Raw genomic sequence first — 27,844 nt, forward strand, 5'->3', positions numbered from 1 at the left:
TTATATTGAGTGTCTATAAAACAGTATGAGTGGGATACTCTCCACGTGCAATCGTTAAATCATGTAGTGCCATAGACTGCCACGAGCCATTTTGAGATGTACAGTCGGTGTCTATCCATCATCTGTTGTTTGTAGCTGAAACAATATCATATATGGTTTGCGTAGCTTGTCCGGAGAAATTACGTTTACGCAATTGATTACAACTCAAACTTTTCCCATGCATTGGCTTGAAATAAAAAAAAAACTAATTTAATGTTTTGTAGCAGGAACATGCGATGTATAAACAGCCGCCATTTGCTTCCCTTTATCGGAAAGGTTTTTCCAGTCCACGTCATCAAGATTCCTGCGTGGCTTGATATCTCCCAGCGCCGTTGAATACATCATGGATCTCTCTGTTACACTCCCCGAACCATTGTATACAACTAGCCGTTGAGAATACGTGAGAGAAGGCAATGAGCCTGAATATAATCCACTTTTGGTTTCATCTTTCAAAACATCCTTGCCTATACAACATTTTCTCTTTGTTGAGCTTACTAGCGATGCCTGGTTTGAGATTGGGTAATGCCATTTTGAGGGCGGACTTAGCGCTGTTTCTTTTTTACAAACTACTTTGGCCCCCTGTGACACAAAGGGTAACACAGGCCGCGGGTTTGACACGTCGTGATCAGTAACATCGCCAAGCGCTGAATCTACCTCTTTGGCAGTACCGGCTATTACCCTTGGCATCGCCCAATAGACTGACCCACTAGGTGGGATGTTAGCCGGTCTCATTTGTACGCCATCCAAGTTACAAGCGTTTTTCACAGGTGGTAAAGTGGTGTCAAATGGCTCAACAAGAGTAGATCGTTCCCATTGCATGTGTCGAGTTTCATGGCCTTTGAAGGTATTATCTACAGGTGTATGGTCAATTTGGTGTAGCGTATCTGTTGAACGATCGCGGGCAAATATAGGCGGTAAGCTGTTTTCCACCAGCCATTTTTCTTTCTCTGTATCATCGATGCAGGGTATATCATTTGTTGCAGTGATTCGACGAGGCACAGTGGCGGATAAGTTGCTCTCCAACGAATCTAATAACTGATCCCCAAGTGATGTTGTGCTTCGAGTGCGGCTCTCTGTTTCTGTGGATGCATTCGAACATACATCGACTTCGCTACTCTTTTGATGTCCTCTGGAGGCCTCAGGACCAGAAACAACTATGCGTGGAAGTTCTTGCGAGATGCATTTTCCTTTCTTGCTTAATGATTCACTGCTATGTTCAAACATATTAGTTTGGTCCAATGGATTGCATCTACATACCCTGTTACCGTGTTTTCTCTTCGTGGATTTTAATAAGGTTGCACGTTTCACCTTGCCCTTGTCGAATGATTTGTCTACAACAATTGATTGAAAACCATCATATTTGTCCTTTGAATTAGGGGATGTTTCGGGTATACGCGAAAATACTGAGTTATCACACTGATGGGGCATATTTATATCGGCCAGACGGGCTTCAGCATCATCTCTTTCCACAATAATATCACTCTGTACTTCGGTTTCTATCATCCTAAACGTACCTTGCGTATTTCCGACGTCACGCGCAAGACCGTCACTCTGGTTCTCGGCGGTTGAATTATTTTCATTGTTAGCCACTTTTCTTTTGGACGAGTAAGTCAAAACCGCTCGTCTCGTTGTACTCATGTTTAATTCCTGAAATTCTTCCATTGATGTCTGTCTTTCTTCTACTTGACTGATAATTGTCTCACTATCAGACTCTGAGCCATTCTTTCCATCATAAACTACTGTTTGCGTGAACAATCGCAGAAGTCTTTCTCTCTCATTGAAAGTCAAGTCAGTCAACATTAATTTGGAACCAGTTGTACTGTTATATGAGAAGAATCGGTAGCTACCTAAGTTGAAGAGAATAAATATGGAAACATTGTACTAGTTGGAATATGAAATGTAGGATTGATGTAGCGTTTGGCTGAATGTTGAGCAACTGGACATTCACTGTCAATTTTCATACCAAGGCCATTGAATGTAAAACAAGTTTAAAAAATCATACTTAAAATCAAATGATCATTTGGTAAAACACAATATCATAATATGAAATACTACTATCAAGCATTTTTTTAATAATTTTTGATCATTTTCTAAACGATAATGTTATACCCATACCTTGTTCTTGGCCAATACCGTCATACATCTGGTTGTTTATATTCAATGGCTCTGCAAATCTGACAAAGTTAACAGGATCTGAATTCAAACTAATTTCGTCATTGAAATTCATTTTCTTTTCTTTGCCATGTATTTCTGCTTTCTCCTCGCTGCTCGCACCACCCACTGAGCGTTTGGCCACTTCTCCGTGACGTCTGATACGAAATCCATATCGCCAGGCAGTTTCAAACAGTGTTCCCCTTTTTCGTCGATAAGTCTCTGGTGATTCGGTGTCATCGTCTTCCAGGAGACTCTGTTAATGTAGCATACGATTATCTTGATGCATAGTTGTTTACAAATACTGATGGAGTATAATTTACTTTATAATTTACCAATTTACAAACCTGTAGCAAACACCGGTCAATACACAGAAGCTGGATATAAATGTTTGTGGTAATAGAAAATCTACGCAGTGAATGTGGAATGGTACACACTTGATTCTGATAATCTGGAAAATGTCCATGTCAGGGTATAACGATTTGCGTTCAGTAAATATATTGTAAATGATATATATATATGTATGTAAATTATATTTTATGTGACTTGATAGATATACATCACTATATTTAGCCTACTGTGTATATTTGGCATTACGGTTTGAACTTTGACCCTAGCGCCGAAAGCTTAAATCATATGGTTCGTGTTAACCGGTGTATTTTTATTTTTCCGCGCTTATGTGAAGCGCGATATATGAGAGCACATTTCAATTACGCCAGACTAGACTAGTACGTGAAGGTGTATTCACAGTACAGATGACCTGTGGATCTGGGTAACTGCTGATAAGATACTACAGAAATACAAGGAACCTAAAGGTAGAAAGGCTTACAATATCTGTGTTGTGTTTACATTTTGTAAGAATTTGAGCTAGGGAACATTTGCATTTCTGGCGTGATTGTTATTGCATTCAAGTGATTTCAGCGAAGTTGAACAATGTTTCGATCTTTGAAACCTGTTGTTGGAGAAATTCAAAGACATTCATTGATGATAATAACAATATCATATACTAAGTATATGTACCTTGTGTGTCAGAGAAGCTATTCTTCTATCTTCTCTACCGTCTGGTGTCCTCCATGGATCTCTCAAAGTATAAACAAAACGCACAGGTGACGATGCACGGGAACCTCCTCTAGGTGTCACTTGTCTGCTAACTGGTGGTGAAGAAGCGACCTTACTATAAAATGAATAAAGCAGAATTTTGATATTATGAAAACGTCACAGTTGCCAAATTAATTACCGCATAAGTACATTCTCGGTAATCTATACTGCAATGCCTAATGGAAATGGAAAACACGTATAGATAACTCAACACTCACTCATTCTCCATGTTCTTTCTACAACAACAAAGCAACAGCGTTAAAACCAGTAAACACAGTGCACCAAATGAACTCAGTGTCGTAAACAGAATGCCTAACATCGTCCGAATCCAAGGTGTCTTCACCAGAGAACGTGTCACGCTAAGTATATGGAAATGTGCAAAATTGTCTGTCATCAAAATGTCCGCTGGCGTTCCATTCACCTGTTTCTGCAACGTAGTAAGTAGCTCATCAATGTCCATGAATCTCTTGTCAAATTCAATCCCGTCTAGAAAGTCACTTATAGGATTGGTCACCACATAAACAGTAACGATAGTAGTTCTAGGGAAATAAAAATAAATTGAGACACATAGTAGTTTTGTTATGGTAACGTGCTTATGGTTGTTACAATTAGCCATTACGTTCATTTGAATACCAGTTACATTTTACAATTATAATAAACACACTTGAAGTGCGATGACCGCACATCAAATATAAATTAACTATAGCCAAAATAATAATCATTAATCCAAATCTGTGCAGGTGAAGTTGTTTTGATATATTAATCAGTTCCTGGATTATGACGTACATTCGACCGAGTGTTGGTAAACGTATGTTAGTGTAGGTGTGTCTCTGTGACATGAACATTACAAATGTAGGTGTAAAGGGAACTTACTCCGCACGATACTGCAGTAGTCTTCTCAATGTGCCAGGGAGTGTCGGTGAGTTTTCTTGTGTTGAATGTATTGTGACTCTGCACTCAGGGAATATCGTCGACAACTGAGAAACGAAGTCCTTGCTGAGAGTAGAGAGCAAAATATATTCAATTACCAGATGTTATATGACATGTTATTTGGACAATACACCTGTAAATTATCTATGAATACTATTTTGATTAATCAACAATATATTGTAATATAGTAGTAGCATTTCGGTAAATGTTGGTATGCATACCTATAGTGCTGAAACTCGGCATCAGTTAAATCAAGTTCGAAATCAACAAGGTGGTCCTCTGCTTGATAAACATCAACTCGGACAGTCGCTAGAGGTGACGTCAATATTCGTCCGTTTACTTGCAGTACTCTAGCAACGACACGGAATACAGTTTTGGATCCAGAAACTAATGCATTCGACGATGGTGCATTCAATGTTATCTCCCCAAACGGATGCACCGTGAACACATTGGTGTCTTCCACTGGTGCATATGTGTAGTTTCTGGAACCTGCAAATCCAAAGTCCGAATTGTTCAAAACCTCCACTAGCCCACCAATGCGATCGTGTCGGAGATCTATGCTGTATATTGGTGGGTCGTAGCATAGCCCGTCAAAGTCCTCATCTAGAATCACTATGGCAACGGATACGGAAGAACTCCGTGGCTCCAATCCAGAATCGGTGGCTATGACATTAAAAGATATTTCGTTGGTTAGTTCATAATCGGGTGGAACTTTGACGGTGATGATACCAGCCCTGCTGTCAATGTTAAAATGTTCATTGGCAGTTGTATGTGCTTGGTCGATCGAATATATAATAGCTCTATTTAGTAACGAATCTTTATCCGAGGCAGTCACCTGTAATACCGACGTACCACATGCCAGGTTCTCAATGATATCTACGGAATACGACGTGTTGGCGAATACCGGTGTATTGTCATTTGTATCTAAAACAACAATTCTAACGTCGGCCGTAGAGAAGTACATCCCGTCCTCGCTCTCGGCGTGCACAACTAACGTGTAATCAGCGATAGTTTCTCGGTCAAGCATGTCAGATGTGCGGATCACACCGGTCGTCTCATCTATGTTGAAATACCCATCAACGTTGGACGCAAGAATAACATAAAGGTTTTCGCGGTTTCCGACCACCGTACCAACTTCGCTTCCAATCGCGGCGTCTTCGGCAATTGCAAAGATGAAATCGTGGATTGTTAAAGGAGCTATAGTTTCCATCACCTCAATGACAACAGTAACATCAGTTTCAATACTAGGGTCACCCTTGTCGGAGGCTGTTACAACGAGAGCGTACACACCGGCAGCGTCAATAAGCGAATGCGTGGTTAACACGTCTCCAGTCACGGGATCAATGTCATAGAGGTTGAAGTCATCGCCGTATGTAATGTTGTACAAAATCTCTCCACCTGGGCCAAGATCTGGATCATTGGCTGTAACAGTCATGATTGTAGTACCTATATCGACGTCAGAATCAACATTGTTATTGTATACATTCTCCGTGTATAACGGTGGTTCATCATTTATATCTAATACATTCAGAGTGATTGTGCTACTTCCTGTGAGTTCGGGGAAACCGCTGTCAGCTGCGTGTATAACGAATACATACTGTTCGATAGTTTCTCTATCCAGCGTTGCTGTAACAGACACAATCCCCGATAACGAATCAATTTCAAATTGCCCTTCATCGTCCCCGGAAAAAATATTATAGTAGATATCAGCGTTTGGGGCACTATCGACGTCGTACGCTGCTACTTTCGCTATTTTTGTACCAGGAACGACGTTCTCCATGACACTTAACGTATTGGTGTCTAATATAAACAACGGCCAATTGTCGTTCACGTCAATCACTGTCACTGGGATGTTCAACGAAGTGGTAAAGCTAACAATGTCATGGTCTGCAGCTTCTATGTACAGAGAATAGTAAGTCTCCACTTCATAATCTAAAGCGACTGCCACTTTGATTGCACCCGATTGTGGGTCAATACTGAAGTGATTGCTGCCTTCACCAGCCACGAGTTTATACTCAATACCACCGACACCGGTATCTCCATCATTGCAGGACAGTTTCGCAACTACGCCACCTACGTTTAAATTCTCGTACACGGGCTGCATCGATATATCGACTGTGCAGTTCGGTGGATTGTCATTTACGTCAACTACTGTTATAGTCGAGGTCGCGGACGAAGATAGTACATTACTTGTTGACAGGTCAGTAATGGTAATTTTTAGTTCATGCGAGGTGATAGCTTCTCTGTCGAGTTCTTTCACCAAAATAACTTCCCCAGATAACCGATCAATTATAAAAGGTGTCCCTGGATCAAGACTGAATACAAATTTTCCATCAATTGAATCGTCTTGATCGTCGCCTTCGACAGTCAAAACAACATTTCCTATGAAATAAAAACAATAAATGCGTTAATTGTTCTTGTTTATACGATAATCTAAATGTTAGTTGTACTATCACGTGACAAAATAGAAAATTACTAGCATAATTGACAGTTTAACCCACTGAATCAGTTCTTGGCTATACCGTCACATGGCCTGTAACAGTCCATGTGTAGAATACAATTCTGTCGGTTAGAATCATTGCGGACAATATAGATGAAACCCTCCATATATTCGTACTTTCATCGATGGACGTTACAGACGTGCTCATGTGAATAAATGCAAATGTTGATACTATCGATGTTTATGTTAGACACATTTTACAAGAACGTTCTCAGATACCTACGAAGCACAGGTGATATATTCTTGAAATCGCTTTCATTTGTTGCATGTGACGTAGTTTGAAGTGTATAATTGCATCATCAGAATTGATATATCATTGGAAATCAACAATAGTCAGGTCTGTCTGCTTACCAGGCTCTGTGTCTTCTGGCATACTGACATCTAAGTAAGGCATGGCCCCAGTAATCGTTGGAGCGTGTTCGTTTTCATGGCCCACCAACACCTGCAACGTAGCAGTGGACGACAGGAGACCAGAATCTCGCACTGTTAATTCCAGCAAGTGTAACTTCGTTGTTTCATAATCCAGTGCTCTCACGAGACTTACGTCTCCGGTGGTTGTATTCATTCCAAAAATCGCCTCATCATTCCCACCTGTAGAATTAAAGTTTATTCGAATTGTACATTATATATTAGTCATTGTTTTCTTACAGATATTAAAGAACGAAATAAATTACCGGGAATAGTTAGTATATGTTAGTGACAAATTGCATTTTAAACAGACAATGAAGACCTGGCAAATTTGGCAAGGTAGTGTATATTTGATATGTGTGAAATTTTATATATATTATGTAGTATATGTATACATAACAATTTGATTTAATTGATCGTTTTTATATTATGTCTTAGATTTACATTATATTCTTGTATTAATGTGTATTTTGTTGTTTATTGCAGGTGTCGCGTTAGGACTTTGCTAGAAATAAATCGCTGTTGTGACTTTGTAGGCTATATTAGGTATGAACTTTGATGTGGAAATCTTGTTGAGCTAATTTTTGTGTTTCTATCTGTGTTTTGTTTTCTTGTTGATGTTTTTAACTAAACTAAAGCTAAAAAATCACAAAACATTGCAAACCGATTTTAGTTACAATAGATAGGATGTTTGGTATTATAGTATTTAGATACCTGTTATATGGAATGTAAACTCTGCATTACTACCTATGTCTTGATCTGAAGCGTAGATGGAAAATATTTCCAGATTTTCTCCAATAAAGGCATTTTCACTCACTGATACTCTCATTTTGGTCTGCAAATAAATAAATTTAGTGTTGACATGCAAGTACTGTAACTATTCCCGTCGTCACGTAACAGATAAATTGAAAAATACATTGTTTGCTTACACGAAATAGTCGAACACACGCTGCCGTATTGATGTATACAACGTGACAAACATGATAAGATTCGCAGAATACACGACAAATATTTGCTAAAACATACATATTCACATTTGAAACGAATTTTCATATTCAAATTTTAGAGATTACAAAAAACTACAATGTATTTGAAAATTGACACTAATCCTCAAAATGTGCCAAGACATGTGGGGTTATAGTAGTTGTAATGAATAAACACGTTTATAAATGGGTCGTAAAACGGGCAAACCAAATGTGCATTCCCAATAGATCTTTCCTAGAAGCGCTTCGTCGCTAGGGTACGCGAATCACAAGAAAGGTGACATGAAAGTGACAGTTAGCCCAATATTTAGTACTGAGATTTTTTCTACGACAACTTGACTACAGGTTTCAACTTAAATTGTCAAAAGCTTATGTACCATACACATCACAGACCAGCTGTGTTTCACGTGCCGATGAACATACTATATTACAATACTACATGTATAAGGCAACATTGGAAATCAGCAGCAATCAACACCTGATTACAAAGCTCGCAGTCGTGTAATCGAAACACTTTTGATAAACAGACATAGGAATTTCCGTGTTTGTAAAGAATAAATTCCTTATTGTCGTGAAATATTGTCACTCCTGCAGCTGAATTTGAAAATTGGTGGCGTGTTGCGCCGTTTGACTATTATGACATTGCCACTTACCAAATCAAAACGAGGCTGATTGTCGTTTACATCGTCCACTGCCACTGTAATCGTTTGGGAAACGGACAAAATATCGACAGGATTACCCGAACGGTCAGTTACCATGACGACAAATTCATAATAATCAAGCGTTTCCCTGTCAATATCAGACACTAAGAATACTTCCCCGGTCACGTGATCAATTGAGAACGGTATATATGACGGAGACTGTATAATGAACCTGACGTCACCATCCATTCCGTCATCGTCATCAGTGGCGACAATTTGGCATATAACCGAACCTACAGAGTCGGAAATATATATCGGAAATGTACATTATTATTGTATATACGTACTACGCGAATAAACGACGCCAGCCTGCAGTCTACCCTAAATGGCGTTAAAAAAACAAAGCTGGCAATGAGGAGACGAATGTGTTGTATTATGTTGTGTATAGTAACTTGCCTTTTGGTGCATCTTCAGGAATGTTATAATGAGATCTACTGACGATAACCGGTGCATGTTCATTTTGTGGGACAACTTCGACGTAAACTACACCAACTGACTTCAAAGATGGAATGCCCTGATCAGTGACGTCCACACTCAAAATATAAGATTTGATGTTCGATTCGTAGTTTACTTGGCCTTGTAAGGTAAGGTGGCCTGTTGTACTGTCCAGGTCAAATACACCATCCTCGTTCCCAGCTTGAAAGTTAAGATTGTACAGTAAAGTGTAGTGATATTTGTTGATTATCAGTTATAACGATTGGTGACTAATGTAATTATTAGATCAAAATTATTTTTGATCTGAATTCTTTCACACTACCACATCTATATTTTGTTCACGAACAAAATGTTGGTTTCAAAAAATCGCAAGCCACACGACAAATCCTCACCTCCACTTTACCCCACCCCAGTATTCAAATACATGCTCTAACCTGTTATATTGAAGGTCATTTCTGCGTTCTTTCCTTCATCCGGGTCAGATGCCATCAACGTTGTCAAAACTAAACCAGGCAACGTCATTTCCGGTAATGATACAACGATGGCAACCTGAAATACAGTAAGCAATACATTTAACCACCAATAAGTGTGCGTTTGCCAATAACAAGTTTGTTTAAATTCGCAAAACAAAGATAAAGAATGACAATAAAATAGACAATGTTCCATTACCACGTCAAACTTAGGTGTATTATCATTAGCATCATTAACAGTAATGGTTATTGTAACGGAGGTCGATCGGGCATCTTCGGGATTTCTCGGAGTATCGGTTACCACGACAATCAACTCGTACGAGGAAGTTGTTTCTCGGTCCAGCTTAGACACTAAGAAGAGCTCGCCTGTCTTGTGATCTATGGCTATTGGGGCAGTTACTGTTGCAGATTCAATGTTGAAAAGGAAGTGCCCGTCCTGACCATGGTCGTCGTCGACTGCCAGAACGTGGCCGATAAAGTGACCTACAAATACATATAACAGATTGCAACAAAAGCTTGAACTTTTCATTAAAATTAAAACACACATTTATTGTGAGGTTTGCTCAGAAGAAGAATAGTTTAACTATTACGTTCATCAGTCTTACCTATAGCTGCATCCTCTCGTATCTCATAAAACACATCACTGGTGATGATCGGGGCAAATTCATTTTCAGGCGTGACTTCAATTGATACTTTGGACGATGACGTCAGAGCAGGAGTCCCTTGATCGGAAATAGTCACGTTTAATGTGTAGGACTTAACAGATTCATAGTCCATAGCTAGTATCAAAGATATCTCTCCCGATATACGGTCAATTTCAAACACACTGTCATCATTTCCAGCTGCACACAAATACAAACAATTATGTAAATCAGACACTGATTGTAACAGAACACTAAATGAAAGGTAGTTGGTATTTAGTAGTTACATATATCACCTGTTATAGCGAACAACAGTTCGGCATTGCTTCCATCATCTGGGTCGGTGGCCAGCAGATTCAAAACTGGCAATCCGGTCGTAGTTGTCTCACTCAACGATGCTACAAACGAGGCCTATAAAGTCAGAAATTGAAAGAATAGTCAGTATCATAGTCAGCAAATATCATTACTACTGTCATATTATTGAAGTACATAAATGTATTAACAGTCATCACCTCGTCAAATAATGGATGGTTGTCATTGACGTCATCAATATTGACTCGGAGTATTTGTGAACCTGACAGTGCCTTCGAAGAATCCTGAGGTGTATCTGTTGCCACTGCAACGACTTCATATGATGCATTGCCTTCTCTGTCCAGTATCCCAGTCAAAAACAGTTCACCAGTCACCTGATTGACTGATATGGGTAAGTTGTCGTCAGACTCAATGCTGAATTTGATATTACCATCCTCTCCGACATCTTCATCAGTTGCAAGTAGCTGACCGAAAATTGTACCTGTGAAATCGTATAATATCTAACCATCAGCAAATACACACTGAAAGTATTACAAATATAAATATAATAGTTATTGTGAAATGTGCATGTTTACCTATGACGGCGTCTTCCGATAACCAGTACGTGCTTGGGCTAGTAAGAACTGGCGCGTGTTCATTCGCCGGAGCTACATTTACGTGAATTGTGGTCGATGACGTCAGTGACGGGTTTCCGTTGTCGTGCACTATAATCCATAGCTCGTATTTTGGAGTTGTTTCGTAATCTAACACTCCAACCAGAGTTAGTTCACCAGTCACGGTGTTTATACTAAACACACCATTTTCATTTCCAGCTAAAAGCAAATGGAAGAAAAGACCGTAGCAGGTACTATGATGGAAGGTAACGCCTCAATATTGTGAAAAACGATATTGACTTTGTTCCAATTACAAAGTACGGTAACCATTCACATACTCGAGTTACTTACACTCTATTGCATACGTTAGTAGGGAATTCACGCCCTCATCCGGGTCACTAGCCGAGAAAACATGGAAAGGTATTTCATCCGGGGTCGTCAACTCATTTAAGGATACAGACAGAGGGTATAGCTGGAACGATTCATAATTATGGAACAATGTAATGAGGACATCACAATTAACACAATCACAAATATATGCATTATATACATTGCATACGTCATATGGACGTATCTTAAACAATCAATGTGGATAAGTTAGAGTATTTTTTTTTTTTGCAAATTGCCATACCTGGTCAAACACGGGGACATTGTCGTTGACGTCCAGTATGCTGACCGTTATTGTGTGTGACGTTGACAACACATCCCCTGGGTTCTCTGCATTATCTGCTACAATAATCACAAACTCATAAGATGAATTAATTTCTCGGTCTAGCGTAGATATTAAAAAGAGGTTCCCCGATGCGTAATCAATGGCGATGGGTAGAGCGTGTTCCGATTGAATATTAAAGTTGACTTCACCATCCCTTCCAGCGTCTTGGTCCGTCGACAGGACTTTGCCGAATACATGACCTGTGTAGAATTACAACACCGAAAACAAATTATATTCATAGAAAATGTGGTTTATAATGATTTCGGGAAAGTCTGTGACATTGTACGACTGTGTCCATTGCGGCAAATAACTACCAGCCAATAACGTAAGTGGATATCACAGGATGACAGTAAACCCGTATATTTACCTATAAGTGCGTGTTCTGATACATTATAAGACGAACCGCTGGTAATAACTGGTGTGAACTCATTCACATGGATAACTTTCACGTATACACCGATAGATGACGTCAGTGAAGGTGTGCCACCGTCTTCGGCAGTTACGAGTATTGTATATGGCGTCATGAACGATGGGAGCTCGTAATCCAATGATCCTATGAGGGTGATTTCACCTGTCGCTGCGTTTATATTAAATCTATCGCTGCCTTCTCCGGCTGTGGAACGAGTTAGTTCAATTAGAATTAAATCAAATTGTGCAAATTGCTTATGTTGAAGAAATCAGAATCAATGAAGTACACTATTAACAAACCTGTGATCTTATAACGAATGTCATTGTTTGGTGACGTCACGTCATAGTCTGTTGCAATAAGTGTTATGATAGGCTCTCCTGCAGTGATGTTTTCTTGCACGTGCACAATAACTGTACTCTGTAATGAAGAACAAATTGTGTATAGCAACTAATACAGTAAACGTTTAGTCCAAGTGCAAATTGAAATATTAGTATTAATGTCCTTACTCACAGTTTCAAATTCAGGTGCATACTGATTGATATCTTTAATTGTCACCACAATCGTTTGTGTTGCTGACAACATATTCGTTGGGTTTTCCGGATTATCTGTTACAGTGACGATTAACTCAAGTGATTCATTCAAATATTGGTCTAACGTGGATATCAGAATAAGCTCTCCCGTCGCGTGATCAACCACGATAGGTGAAGTTTCCTCTGATTTGATGCTGAATCTTACGACGCCATCCCTGCCAAAGTCTTGGTCGTTTGAAAAAACGGTGCCTAGTATATATCCTGTAAATGACATAGAATTTTTTTATATTATTGACAGAATATAATATTTACAAAAAAATAATTAAGTTCACTATAGATTGGTCTTCTTTGTCGGCACGACAGTTAATAGTGGGTTAGAGTAAATCCAGTATTTTCGTGTAAAAGTATCAGTAAGCTTTGAGAACCAATCTTTTATTTCGTACAGTTGAAACCATTTCTGTGATTCATGTGCGAACGCAAAAATAGCATCGTTTATACTGTTGTCTCGTGAATACAAGTACGTTCTCTCAGTCGTCTCTTAGTTAGTCTGAGACGACACCTTTCATTATTATCGCACTAATTTGAACCCTACCTCCACAAGGTGTGTGGTGAAGCATATTCTGAGCAACTGACCATTCACAAGTGTCCATATGAAAGTCGTTACTACGTCATAAGTACCAATCATAGACATCATGATTCTTACCTATATCTGCATCTCTAGACACGTTATAATGAACACCACTGGTAATAACTGGCGGAAACTCGTTCATAGGTATGATATCCACATATATGGTAACGAATGACGTCAGTGAAGGTGTACCACCGTCTTCAACACCTAAAGTTAATATGTATGACGTCATTGGCGTCATTGTCTCACAATCTAGAAATCCCGCGACACTCAGTACCCCAGACGCGGGATCAACAGTAAACTGGCCATATTCGTCACCGTCTGTCAAAGAACATACAAGATAAATATCATGGAAAGTCACGCTAATAGTAGTATCATTAGAATTTGTGCTAAAACATTCAGAAAATACGAGTACAATAGCTGTTACAAACCCGTGATGGTAAAGTAAATGTCATTGTTCGATGACGTAATGTCAAGGTCAGTTGCATTTAGTGATACGATGTGTTCGCCTACTGTGGCATTCTCATATACATGTACAACAATTGTACTCTGAAATGATACAACATAGATATACGTGTGATTTATTGTATACGGTGTTTATACCTAGGATAGTGACACGCTGAAATCTGGCATATGATTGTATAAAAAAAAAGAATTGTATTCACGCAGTAACGTAATTACTTGCAAAAGAATATACAATACAAAAATAAACACGGGGTTCAATCTCCCAATCCCAGCAAGCGCTTCACCTCTGTTCGACGACGTTGTGTCATTGTCAGTTGTATTTATTATAAAATATAAATGAAACCGTCGTCACAAACAATGTAATAGAATTATACAAACGCACCTCTCAATCAGAATAGGTTGCTTGAAGTCAATTTTTGGAAAACAAATATCGGAAATTAATTCAATCTAGAAATAAACCACTTAAAATTCGTGGTTTTGATTTTATATGACGACGGTGTTTATCATAATTTGACATAGTTTGTTTGTAAAGCATACTAATTATTATTTACGATGATTATAACATAGATTTGTAATTACATATGGCAATTCAGGCGCATGTTGATTGGCGTCGTTGATGTACACCACAATAGTTTGTGTCGATGACAAGATATCATTTGGATCGTCTGGGTTATCTGTCACTGTCACGACAAACTCAAATAACATGTCCACTTCTCGGTCTAAAGTTGATACTAAGATAAGTTCTCCGGTCACGTGATCAATAACAATCGGCAGAGTTTTCTCTGAATATATACTGAACCTGACTTCGCCATATCTTCCATCATCCCCGTCTTGTGAGAGAATCTTACCAACAGTTTGCCCTGTGAATGAAAAAGCAATGTCCTCAGTGGTAACATTTTAAAAAATCACAATAAAATATTGCATGTTTAATACATAATATTTGTTACGACTGTTATTTCCATATTATGTAACCGGTCTCACGTTAGGGTAGTGGGATATTTGAGAGAAAGAACTTTGTAAAAGCAGACACAAACGAGTGTCGAACGTCACACAACTGACGCTACTCAAACGTATTGCTCAATTGTTTGCCAATGTTACGTGCAATAATGTTTGATTGGTGCTTGGACCTTAATTAACAACAAGTGAGTCTGCGATTGCAAACGTGAGAATGTCTACACACGATTACTAAAAATAAAAAAATATGTGTTTCCCGTAACTAGAAGTTCGATTAAGTGTTATTAAAAGTTCGAGTTACAATTTGAGAGTGGTTTCGCAAAAGTAGTTTCTGAAATATGGGCGTGGTCATTTTGTAACTCGATGTCCGTATTTCGAACAATTCAGCCTCTCGTTTGTTAACATGAAATTCGAACACGCGCTGCGCGACGACCACCAGACTTTAAGATTGCATGTAGAGTATTGCTACTCTGAAAACTATGAACTGTTGGCAAACAATTCTGATACTAGAACGAGAAATATACATTTCCCATAATATGTATCTGATATTAAAATCATTGACGTGGAATATGTGATACCACAATATGTCAATGATACAACCTTGTTTCTCGATGGCTCCGAATTATTAATGTCTATAGCTGCGACTGTACGTTCGGACTTACAGCAGTGCAGTGGTTTAAAGGAAAATTTTGAAAAATCGTAAGCTTTTAAGATTGGAAAACAATATTGGAGTTTAATCTTCAGTATGACGTTTTATGGTCACGTCACGGTGGTCAATTGACGTTATTGTCATGAATTTGTTTTCGCGTATCTGTTGACCGACTTAATTAGCTGATTATTAGCTGAATTGCTGTGTTATGTCTGTCATCGTGTAGGCCTATTTGAAGTTTTGGACGGAACTTGGCTCAGTGGTTTGGAACTAATTACAAGATACCGTCGCTATTCTGACATCCGTAGTTATTAATGTAGTGAACGATTAATCAAAAGATATGACGTACTCAGTACTTAGTGTGATTGGCTTTATGATTGAAGGTTACGCCCTAGAGTCTTTTTACTGCTTTGTAATTGGTTAGAGTTTTGAAAATGAATAAAGAGAGTTTGAGTTGGTCTTGGCGAATACTCCACGACAGACGCAGTCCGAGAGAGTCCAGGGGCGAGCCTTGAGAGAGTCCAGTCTTGGGCGAGTCTTGGTTCAGCCTTGTGAGAGTCTTGGGGACTTTTCCCCAGGGCGCTGTGTCTTATAGAGTGCTCCAAAAGATCGACTAAGACGAGAGCTGAAACGTATTTCGTTGTGTGTGCCTTATTTGACTGTAAAGTTAAAGTGACTTTCCCGATCCCGTACCTCAAGGGGACGCGATAGAGAGACGAGACGAGATTCTCCCCTGGCAAGTGTGGAGACCCCGAGAGAAGAGAAGATTTCCCCTTGATATTATTAACATTCGGATTCCGTTGAACATAATTGAATTTCAGTCCCAAAGTAAATTAAATTAAAAAACATACTTAAGTCTTGGTCATCAAAGCACCTGTCAGCTGTTGATAAAAATTACTGTGTTGAAACGTTTGCCATCATCAAAATTGACATATTTATCGTCCGTTCTCCCAAATTCTACTCATATTAACATTATGTGTTTTTTTCAGTTTAATTCGGAACTACAAAACTGATCAAAAAGGACAACTCGAAAAATGAACACAAATATGGAGGGTTTCTTGCTCCACACGCTATCACCGTGTGTAAGGTTTTTTTGTGTGAATAGGTTACTGTAACATTGTAACGATAACCAACTAAATGGAAGTCTGTACTTAATAAATATGGTAATGATTTTGTTTTATTATGTAATTTACATAAAGACGACATACCAATTTGAATGAAACAAATTTATTCATTTTATTACGATATATGGTCAACGTGGTGTGCACTTGGGATCTGACCTTATTGGTGTAACTCGAACATTCGCATACAAATTAAGGGATTTCTAACCAAAACCTGCACATTAAAACGATTCTTGTTTATGAATTATGAATATGAATGAATATAAATTTTATTCAGTACAATGGCCTCAGGACTATGGCACAATAAACCAAAAATAGAAAAAAAACAATACATGAAGACGGATTTCTTTAAATAATCATTGAATCTTCAAGTCACAACTGGTTAAGTAGATTTTCTCTGTGTTTAGAAGCGTAGAATACAAATTTAAAAATTTGAAATACAAATAAGTTGTCAAACTGCATTAAACGAAGAAATTTGAAGTCTGATTTGACTGATTTATATAGATAAATATTTTTTTCTAAGATTTTCCTAACGTGGGCATACAAGGCAAAAATGATATTCACCCTCAACCAACCGTAAATTACATAATTTACAGATTCTCTTATTCCTTGGTATGTTTAATTTACGATCAGATTCAACCCGAAGGTTGTTGGAAGATGTTCTAAGCTGACATAGCGCAGAACGTAACTTGTTATATTTAATCAGAGGCAAATATTTTTACATTCAAAATCGATCTTAAAATCTTTGTATTTATCGAGTTTAGAATAGTTGTTGAGATCTGTAAACCAAGTTTGTTTATACATATCATGGACTTTTTGGGTGAATAGTAACAAAAAGGAACAGTTATCTTCCACGCCTTGGTTTATGGATTATTGTACACTTTTAAAACCACTTATAATGTTAAAATAGATTTTATTCTTTATTATAGTTTGTTTTCAACTGTTAAGCGTTTCTGTAGATTGGAAACAATTCTTTATTATACAAAGTAACTAAACTGGTCTTGTTTTTTATTGACTTTTTTTTGTATTTTTCATATTGCGCATAATTCCTTGGTTTCTGTATACATGATCAATAATAATAAAACAATATCAAATATTAATATGAATGTGGCTCTCAAGATATTTGCACATATTTGCATGTTTCTTATCCCTATTCAAAAAATAAGAAGAAAGTTACAAATAAATTCCGATAATTGAATGCGTCGTATGTATCCATTACACGTTACCACAAAAAATAATACATCTCATCCCCAAATATATAACATCACGAAATGATATCATCGGGGTTCCTTACCTACTGGTGCATCTCTAGACACGTTATAAATAAAACCACTGGTGATCACTGGTTTAAACTGGTTCACAGGTTTAATATCTACATATATGGTAATCGATGACGTCAGTGGAGGAATGCCTCCATCTACAGCATTAATACGTAATGCGTACGACTTTGTTGCATCTAAAGTTGCCGCAACAGTCACATCTCCGCTCGTGTCATCAATGATAAATCGGCCATCCTCGTTCCCAGCTGTTGATAAAATATAATAGATAATCACCCTGTGGTGAAAAAACGATGTCGTGGAACCGAATTATTTCTGAAACGGGTTTACCTGTAATGTTATAATGAATGTCATTATTGGGTGACGTCATGTCAAGATCAGTTGCTTCCAATGTTATGACGTGTTCTCCTATTGTGATATTTTCTTTTACATGCACAACCATGGTACTCTGTAATATAGAACATTAACGACTTGTCATATACAGTGTATACACAGCATATTTACCAATTTTATCATGGCCTAGTAATGATTCATTGAATAAGTGCTGCTTCAACACATCGTAGCAGAACCTTTAGATTTTTTGTCCATCATGAGATACAGAACAATATATAAAATTGACTATTCTCGTGTTCGTTTTAAATTTACCATTTTAGTCAATGGACCGATGTCTATATATATGTATGTAACAGCCAAAGAGTTGTGAACTTGAAACTCGATGAAATTGCTAAACCATCAAAATAGTAGGATTTAATGCCTACAAAATAAACACATATCATCTGCTAATTTGAATAATTACACTGACCATAATTGTTCTATTTCTAATGGCCGAGAAACCTACTAAATTTGATGTGGTGTGTGGAACTAAAAATGAAAAGTTCAAATATTCCCATCATAAAGACATTAATGTGATTAGCTACACTAAAAAATCAGTTCATCCAATCTTTTGAGTGTTAGTTGGTAAAGAAGAATATGGAATTTGACTCACTGATGAAAAATATGGTGTATGTTGATTGACGTCATTGATATTCACTACAATGGTTTGCGTCGCTGACAAAATATCATTTGAATCATCTGGGTTATCTGTCACTATAACGACGAACTCAAATGATGCATTCGCTTCGCGTTCTAATTTCGATATCAACATTATTTCCCCGGTCACGTGATCAATAACAAATGGTAAAGCTCTCTCTGGATCTATATTAAATCCAACTTCACCATCTCTACCATCATCTTCATCGGTTGACAGTACCTTTCCTAAAATATATCCTAAAATATATAAACAGGCCAGTGTTATGGTTATTGGATGAATTGATTATAACTAAATAGTTCATATTCTATGGAATCTAATGAAAAAACATGCGATTTTGCTAAAACGATGACCAATCGTTGCAATCGAATAGTCTTTAAAATTTATTAGGATAATATATATATATATAATATATAATATATAATATATAATATAATATATATTTTACTTACCAATATCTGCATCTCTAGACACGTTATAAATAAAACCACTGGTGATCACTGGTTTAAACTGATTCACAGATATGATATCTACATATATGGTAATCGATGACGTCAGTGAAGGAATGCCTCCATCTACAGCACTAACACGTAATATATACGACTTTGTGGAATCTAAAGTCGTCGCAACAGTCACATCTCCGCTCGTGTCATCAATGATAAATCGGCCATCCTCGTTCCCAGCTGTCAAAAACATTGAGAATAATCGCATGAAATTTACTAAAAATAACCCATTTTTAAAACGTCGGCTATCAAATAGAATCAAAATATGTAAATAAAAACAAACCTGTGATGTTATAGTAAATGTCTTTGTTCGGTGACGTCATGTCGAGATCAGTTGCTTTTAATGTTATGAGGTTTTCCCCTACTGTGATATTTTCTTTTACGTGTACAATCATTGTACTCTGAAATGATACAACATTAATCGTATGATATGGGATGTCGTGTACATAGGGTGTATTAAAACACATATTGTAAATGCTACATTTATGCCATTTCAACTAACCTAACTGATTCCATAAACAAATGTACCCCGTGTGATTAAAATTCCCATGTATTGCTGGGATTACAATTATTTTATAGCAGTAGTTGCTGTAATTATTCTTTCTATTGTGCTCAGGATATCAATTCGTTTCAGCACCAATAAATACATATAGATATGTTTGCGTAAATGGTCAACACAACTAAAAGAATGGCGCCTTCGCCGGCCGAGCGGCATCAAACCCCACTAACTGTATTGGGTTTGGAGCACCGCGGAGGGCGCAACTCACGCGACCTTGTCAGGCTAGGCAATAGATTACTGATTGAATCTTAAAAAAGCGAAAAGTGAAGTAACACTGAAACAGTGTATAACATCATAAATTTAGTTAAATTTAGGATCTCACCGATGGAAAATGTGGTGCATGTTGATTGGCGTCGTTGATATTCACCACAATGGTTTGCGTCGCTGATAAGATGTCATTTGGGTTTTCTGGGTTGTCTGTTACTATGACGACGAACTCAAATGATGCATTCATTTCTCGGTCTAATTCAGATATTAAAATCAGTTCTCCTGTCACGTGATCAATGATAATCGGCAGAGATCTTTCCGAAACGATACGGAACCTGGCTTCACCATCTCTCCCATTGTCTTCGTCTTTAGAGAATACTTGACCTAAAATGTGCCCTGTGAGCAATTGAATTTTCTTTTAACTTATTACAATATTTCATCATATAGGTCATGTTAATATGTCATGGTGACTCAATAATGAGATTATTTCAAAACATTAGAAACATTTATCTCAAATACCAAATATCAATGTGTTCTCACCAATATTTGCGTCTCTGGACACGTTATAATGAACGTCACTGGTGATAACTGGTTTAAACTGGTTCACAGGTATGATATCTACATATATGGTAATTGATGACGTCAGTGAAGGAATGCCACCATCCAAAGCAATAACAGGTAATATGTACCCCATGCTATTCAAACTCATCGCGACAGTCACATCACCAGTCGTACCATCAATGATAAAAACACCATCCTCGTTCCCAGCTGTAGATAAAAAAGAATATGCCGTTGAGAATGATTCATGAACTGTAGCCGTCTATAAAAACCGCAGCAACTCAGTAAATAAAAACAAACCTGTAATGTTATAATGAATGTTGTTATTCGGTGACGTCATGTCAAGATCAGTTGCTTCCAAAGTTATGACGTGTTCTCCTATTGTGATATTTTCTTTTACATGTACAACCATGGTACTCTGTAATTGCAGAAGAAAAGGACATTAATCGAATATAGTATACTGTGTATGCGAATGTATGCCTCATTCCTAGAGCAACAAATCCCTACAAGGTTATGTGAAAACAAATTTACAGTAATCGTGCGCTTAAATATTTGAATTTACTGGACGTTATTCATTCGCGTCAATTTTGAAAACAGTTATTAGGGGATTTTTTATACTTGCTTGGTCATATTTGTATGAACTAGTGAGAATTTCTACCTGTCAATCGTGCAGATCTATAGTCATACGAATGTATACATATAAGAGCAGAAACCGGAAGAGTTTGTTGCTAAGATAAAATATTTTCTTATCAGATATTACTTATAATACGTACATGATTAAATTCAGGGGCATGTTGATTGGCGTCGTTGATGTTCACCACAATGGTTTGGGTCGCTGACAAGATATCATTTGGGTTTTCTGGGTTATCCGTAACTATAACGACGAACTCAAATGAGGTATTTATTTCTCGATCTAAAGTTGATATTAAGATTAGTTCTCCGGTCACGTGATCAACAATAATGGGCAAAGTAATCGCTGATTGGATATGAAATCTGACTTCGCCATCTCTCCCAGAGTCTTCGTCTTTTGAGAGTACTTTGCCTAAAATGTGCCCTAAATTGGAATAAAGTAAGACGTACCTCGTTTGATTGAGTTTTAACAATAACAAACTACGTGCCTATTGATGACAGGCCGTGGTATTCTCGACAACAATTATGGAGATGTCTTTAAGAGGTGCTTCCCAATAACTTCGAATGACAGTTAAACGTCCTCTCACCTATATTTGCATCTCTGGACACGTCATAAGCGTAACCACTAGTGATAACTGGTGGGAACTCGTTCACAGGTATGATATCCACATACACGGTAATTGATGACGTCAGTGGTGGAACACCCATGTCTTCAGCTATCACGCGCAAAATGCGTGATTTCATAGTTTCGTAATCTGACGAACGAACGCTGGTGAGATTGCCACTCGCGGCGTCTATGTGGAAAGTTTTGTCCTCGTTCCCGTCTATGGATATATAAATAAACAGGGTTGTTATAAGTATCCACCAAGGATCGAGTTTAAATTAAAATGCATAGCAAATTCATACGTAAAGTACTTTACCTGTGATATTGTAATTTACGTCAGAGTTTGGTGACGTTACGTCAAGGTCAGTTGCGATTAATATCGCAACTTCAACTTCCACTGTCACATTTTCCTTCAAGTTGACAAATATGGCAGTCTGGGGATGTAGAATTTATATAATAATGTTGATATTAATGTCCACAGCCTAGTGTAAATTCCTGACACATATAATGTATCGACGGATTTTATTTCATGATGTGAGTGAAAGATACAAATTGCAATTTTAACACTACGATGAAGACTTTCCGTTTTCGACATTGTGAATTTTTTTCGTTTTTCGACAAGATAATTCAGAAATTTCAATTAGGAATAATTCATAACGAAATTTCCCATGGACCCATAAATAATTTTCATAATTATCGATTGCACAAGAACATTACATATAATAATAATATAATTTTTTGACATTTTATTTTTCTCCAATTTTGGCTGAAAAAAAAGTTGAATGAAATTATAAACTATATAGTGTGTTCAACAACTCATGTATGAACAAAACCTTAATAAACATGCATACAACTATCTTTTGATTTGAATGAATACACTACACTTACACTGAATACACTACATTTTATTTGAGAAGAGAGATTCAATTCCACAAAATACTTACACTGTTATGACCAAAATAAATGACATTCACCATCAATATTCTCATATGAAGAGTTAGACAAATATATCGATGTGTATTTATTATAAATTCAACTCAGGCTGTTCTCAGTGTGCCAATGGTGATCGCGTGCTAAGAAATTACAATTTCATCACCTGATTAAAAAATGGAGCGTTGTCATTGACATCTATTATTTCTATCATAATATTACCGATAACTGGTGGGTATAGGGAATTGTCATGAGCCTGGAACCTCAGTTGAATTTCTGCAGGCATTGCCTCCCGATCGAGTTGTTTTATGACATACAGCATTCCTATAAATGATATAAAATGTTTGACATACCAAATTATAATTATTATTCGAGTTCGTTGGAATGACATATTTAACGGAATGTTGTTATTTACTAGTAAATATCTGAACACACAATATTCCAGTGGTATACGTGCTCCGTCTGGTGCCATGTGCGCTTACCGTCGTGGCCTATTAAGAACAAATCGTCTTCGTTTCCCGATAACCAAGTGTACTGTATTGTGTGAGCGGCGTCTATGTCATTATCCACAGCATGTACATCCCCGATGCAGAACCCGGGGTTGGCATCTTCGTATACAGCTAAGTAGATTGAAACAACGTGGTTAACCAGATTAGCCTTAATTAACCAGATTAAGCATAATTAAACCGATTAAAGGGCAGTGTTAAAGGTAACATTTTCAAATTGAAGTGTTAAAGGGGAGCAGAGGTGTGGCTTTTGACACTCTGTACATGAAATCTGAGATCTATGAATGAATTCTGTCGATAAAAATAACTTATATGTGCTGCGAAATGCCCTAAATATCGGGTATAAAACGGGCTGTGAAGCAGACGACAAACTTCCGCTTTTCCTGGCGTCATTTCGCCTCTAGAGGGACAGTCAAATGACGTCATCAGTGAACACTGATAATTGAACCCATTCATGCTAGTACGTCAATCCCATAGAAATGCTACTATGAAAGACCTTGTTAACTGACTACTTAAACGTTGAAACATGACAAGGTGTTGTGTTATGAATGCCGTAACGATTCATGTTATGTTTCTCGAAATCCCAAATAAAAAATCACGTTGTTGGTTGCGAGAAATCGGCGGAAGAACTAACCTGAAAGTGAAGACAATACAGTGAGTGAATAAATATTGTACGAGTTAAAACTAAATGAGAATGATGCTAATATCACTTGAACCACAGTACTCAGTTTGCCCAACTTCCCACTTTTTAAACGATCGCTTAATTTCCGACTGCACTGTATTTTCCGACCGGAAAACGACCACATTTTTACCGTTTTTTTTCTCTCGCTCGTATACTGAAAACACCGACCGCTCGCCCAAACACTGGTCACCGGCACAGGAGTAGTCAAAAAGTTTGGGGATATACAACAAGTGTTAACTATTACAAGCCGGTAGGCTGGTTGGCGATCCGCTCCGCTCAAAAACAAGCAACATGTTTTTTGGCTGTTTCCATGGTGACATAAACGTGAAGCTGACATCGGTTTATAACTAATACGAAGTTCGCAAACACCATTCAGTCTTTAGAAGTCACTTAGTTTAGTACTAGGACCACAATTACTCTCTCCTAGTAGAGTGACTGTGCTAGGACGTATTCTGCTGTTACATTTATTATTTCCAACCGTTTTGCGATAGCATTTTTTAGAATGAAGCGTTTCCCGTAAATGCTGGAAAGCGAAATAATGAAATAATGAAATGGTAAATATTTACTTAAATTGCAGTGTGTTGACCTTCATAACAATATACTTCATAATGCAAAACACTAGTCACAGTGAGTAATTTAAATATACGACTCCTAATCGAAAAATATGACCACAGTCCAGAATTTTAGACGGATATTAAGCAACCTAAGAGCATATCAGAAGCATTTACTCTAAAATATAAAAAAAGAACTGCAGTCAAAAGTCAAGAATGCCAGCAAATAAAGGACTCTGTCCCACAATCCTTTGTGTGCGTTATTACGGACACGCGCAAAAAACTGTACCACGCTTGTCAAATCTGGGTCAAATATACAGTACGCTACTATCTTGCCACAGATTGTTTAGTAGTGGAGTGTTCGGTGACCATTGAATTAGCCCGTGATTCATATTTTATGTGTATTAATTTATTCATCAATTTTTGTGACTGACAGTACTGCCCAAATTTTAGTCAAAAAACGCAACTGGTGAAACGGAAGAGCATCGCATCGCCAGGCGATGGACGCAGGGCTCTTTGGCAACGACTGCATAGAGGTCAAAATACGCGTTCTATTTTTACGCGTTAAATTTGGCTCTTCCCTTTCGCCCCCTCCGGAATGTTCTACTTTTGCAGCCTAATAGCAGGTTTTTCGAAAAACGTCTAAAAAACACAAGAATTAGTAGAAATGTTCCTGTTTTGGGCGGATTATTGATAGAGAATAATGTCTTTATTACAAAAATGCTGAAAAACCGTGAGTTGTTGCCTTAGTTATTTTTTTTATTGGCGAAAAACTGCGAACTCGGCAAATTTGGTTGCACAACTTCCCTTTATCATATACACCCAGCGATGCCAGCTGACTGTGTACAAAACTGGTAGGAGGTAATACATTTGGGGCGAAAGTATTCAAAAATCAGTTTTTGGATGTTGCAATGGCAGTGGTGGGCCAGGATTTTTTTCCAATTAGTGACGGCACGACCTACCTGTGAAGTATGAACAAAACGAGCCGAGCCGTTGCTGGTGAAAAGTTACCCCAACTTTGGGGTCAAATTTCTCGGTAATGAAAACAGATATCAAAAATTCAAATGGTAACTTTGTGCCCACACTCAAGCTGAGTAGAATGAGCTATGTCTGAAGTGTTTTATCCCAAATTTGTAGGAGGAGATACATTTGGCGCGAAGCTATCCAAAAATCAGTTTTTTGGCTGTTGCTATGGCAACGGTGGGCCAAAAAAAATTTCCAGATTTTTCCTTATAACTAGGGTTAAGGTGTGACCTACCTGCCAAGTTTGAACGAAATCGGCCGAGCCAAAAAAATCACAGAAGAAATAATACGTGAACACTGGAAATGTACACACACAGACACACACACACACACACACACATACGTGGATTGCTATATGTTGTGAGGACTAGGTAACAGCACCCCCCATACGAGGACACCATTTTCCCCTGTACCTACTGCCATAAAATTAAAAAACATATCATCAAATCTATTAAGGATATGCCCTGTTTACGCATTTTTAGAGTATCTCAAAATTTTGCTGACCTGGTTTTTCCTATGCCACAGAGGACAAAATTCCGAGGACTGTGATTTTGTTGCGAGGACAAGGAAATTTCAGGGGGTGTCACTCATAATCTTGTTGCAAGTCCTCGGAAAACATGCAAATAAACAAAATATTTCACTGCTCATCTAAAGCAGAGGTAACTGTTTCAAACATAAACCATTCAAGGCGATGACTTTTGGATTGTTTTTTTTTCTAAAACAGAAATAATTACACTATATTCCTTTTTAATTAGAAATGATTATTGCAAGACAATCCTTTTATATTCCATGTAATGAAGTGAATGTATATATTGTTGCCACTATTCATTGATATTCTATGCAATGAATTGACTGCATTTATTGATGTCAAAATTTTCATTGATACTCCATTCAAAGAAGTGATTTTATTTATTGATGGCAAAATATTCATTGATATTTCATTCAATGAAATGTCTGCATTCACTGATGACCCCAAGAATCTCCCCTCTAGATCTGCCACTGAAAATATTCATTCATATTCTCCATGCAATGAAGTGACTGTATATATTAATTTCACAATATTTATTGATATTCTATGCAATGAAATGACTATTATTGTTCGTAAAATATTCATTGACATTCTATGCAATGAAATAATTGCATTTAGTGTTCGCAAAATATTAATTGATATTCCACACAATGAAGTGACTGTATATATTAATGTTAACTATTGATAATCAGTGTATTTAAGTGACTTTATTTTTTCCAAACCAAAATATTCCAAGTAATGAAGGGACTGTATTTATTGTTGCCAACTTTTTTATTGATATTCCATACAAGGAAGTGACTGCATTTATTGCAGCCAACATTTTCATTACAGAGAGGGTAACCTCATACTCACTTTATTAGTACATGCTTCACACAGAAGTCAATACTGTTGTTTTTTAGCATATTACCAAGGCTGAAGTAATTCTCAAATTTCCAAATTATACACATATAAAGTGAATGTTTCAAACATAACTAAAACATAATCTCTACATAATAAATCATTACTGAACATAACATTTGTTTGAATACCTTTTTTTTATTCTTAATGGTACACACTGAATACATGTACATTAAAAAAATCAGCAATAGTTACATAAAGTAAATGATATCATCACAGCAAATGTCAATGGTGGATAGGGGGTGGGGCGACAACAAATTATCAAATATTCAGGTTTTAATATACATGTATGAGGGGCACACAATGAAACCATCCGTACTTAAACACTAAAAATATGGCAATGCTGCGTGATGGGATGGGTTGTTGTGTGCCCAACAAGTGTTGAACAAGGTGTGATACAGGTTTGTGAAACTGATATAACCATCTTTTAGAGCCCAGGCTTCATCATATTGTGAAGCTTTGAAATTATGTTCATAGTTTATCTATTCATATGCAAACAAGTTTGATCTTGCATACTGTTATTACCTATAATTGAAAATTTATCTGCTCTATTTGAAGTGCATCTAGACAAGCACATAAACCAAAATTAATTTATACTGGATCAATATAAATTGACTTGTTTTGACCATAAC

General features: G+C 37.4%; 1 protein-coding gene across 1 annotated transcript; it reads right to left on the bottom strand.

Annotated features, from left to right (window-relative positions):
* Positions 1–3,506: 3,506 nt before the first annotated feature.
* On the bottom strand, positions 3,507–26,187 carry LOC100367103 (protocadherin Fat 1-like). The gene is made up of 36 exons (XM_085497290.1): positions 26,130–26,187; positions 23,507–23,644; positions 23,191–23,348; positions 22,411–22,528; positions 22,078–22,314; positions 21,634–21,914; positions 21,161–21,278; positions 20,843–21,070; positions 20,418–20,698; positions 19,820–19,937; positions 19,486–19,716; positions 18,992–19,272; positions 18,337–18,454; positions 18,024–18,254; positions 14,585–14,865; positions 13,972–14,089; positions 13,616–13,861; positions 12,893–13,173; positions 12,682–12,799; positions 12,341–12,586; positions 11,893–12,173; positions 11,613–11,733; positions 11,244–11,480; positions 10,869–11,149; positions 10,653–10,767; positions 10,321–10,557; positions 9,915–10,198; positions 9,680–9,794; positions 9,207–9,446; positions 8,763–9,043; positions 7,841–7,961; positions 7,070–7,309; positions 4,440–6,600; positions 4,162–4,284; positions 3,710–3,827; positions 3,507–3,524 (listed from the first exon to the last, which is right to left on the bottom strand). The coding sequence occupies exons 1-36, from the start codon at positions 26,185–26,187 to the stop codon at positions 3,507–3,509; spliced, it is 8,859 nt and encodes a 2,952-aa protein (XP_085353416.1).
* Between the last annotated feature and the right edge of the window lie 1,657 nt (positions 26,188–27,844).

The sequence above is a fragment of the Saccoglossus kowalevskii genome, chromosome 3, assembly GCF_978046115.1.
Source record: "Saccoglossus kowalevskii chromosome 3, keSacKowa6.1, whole genome shotgun sequence".
NCBI lineage: Eukaryota > Metazoa > Hemichordata > Enteropneusta > Harrimaniidae > Saccoglossus > Saccoglossus kowalevskii.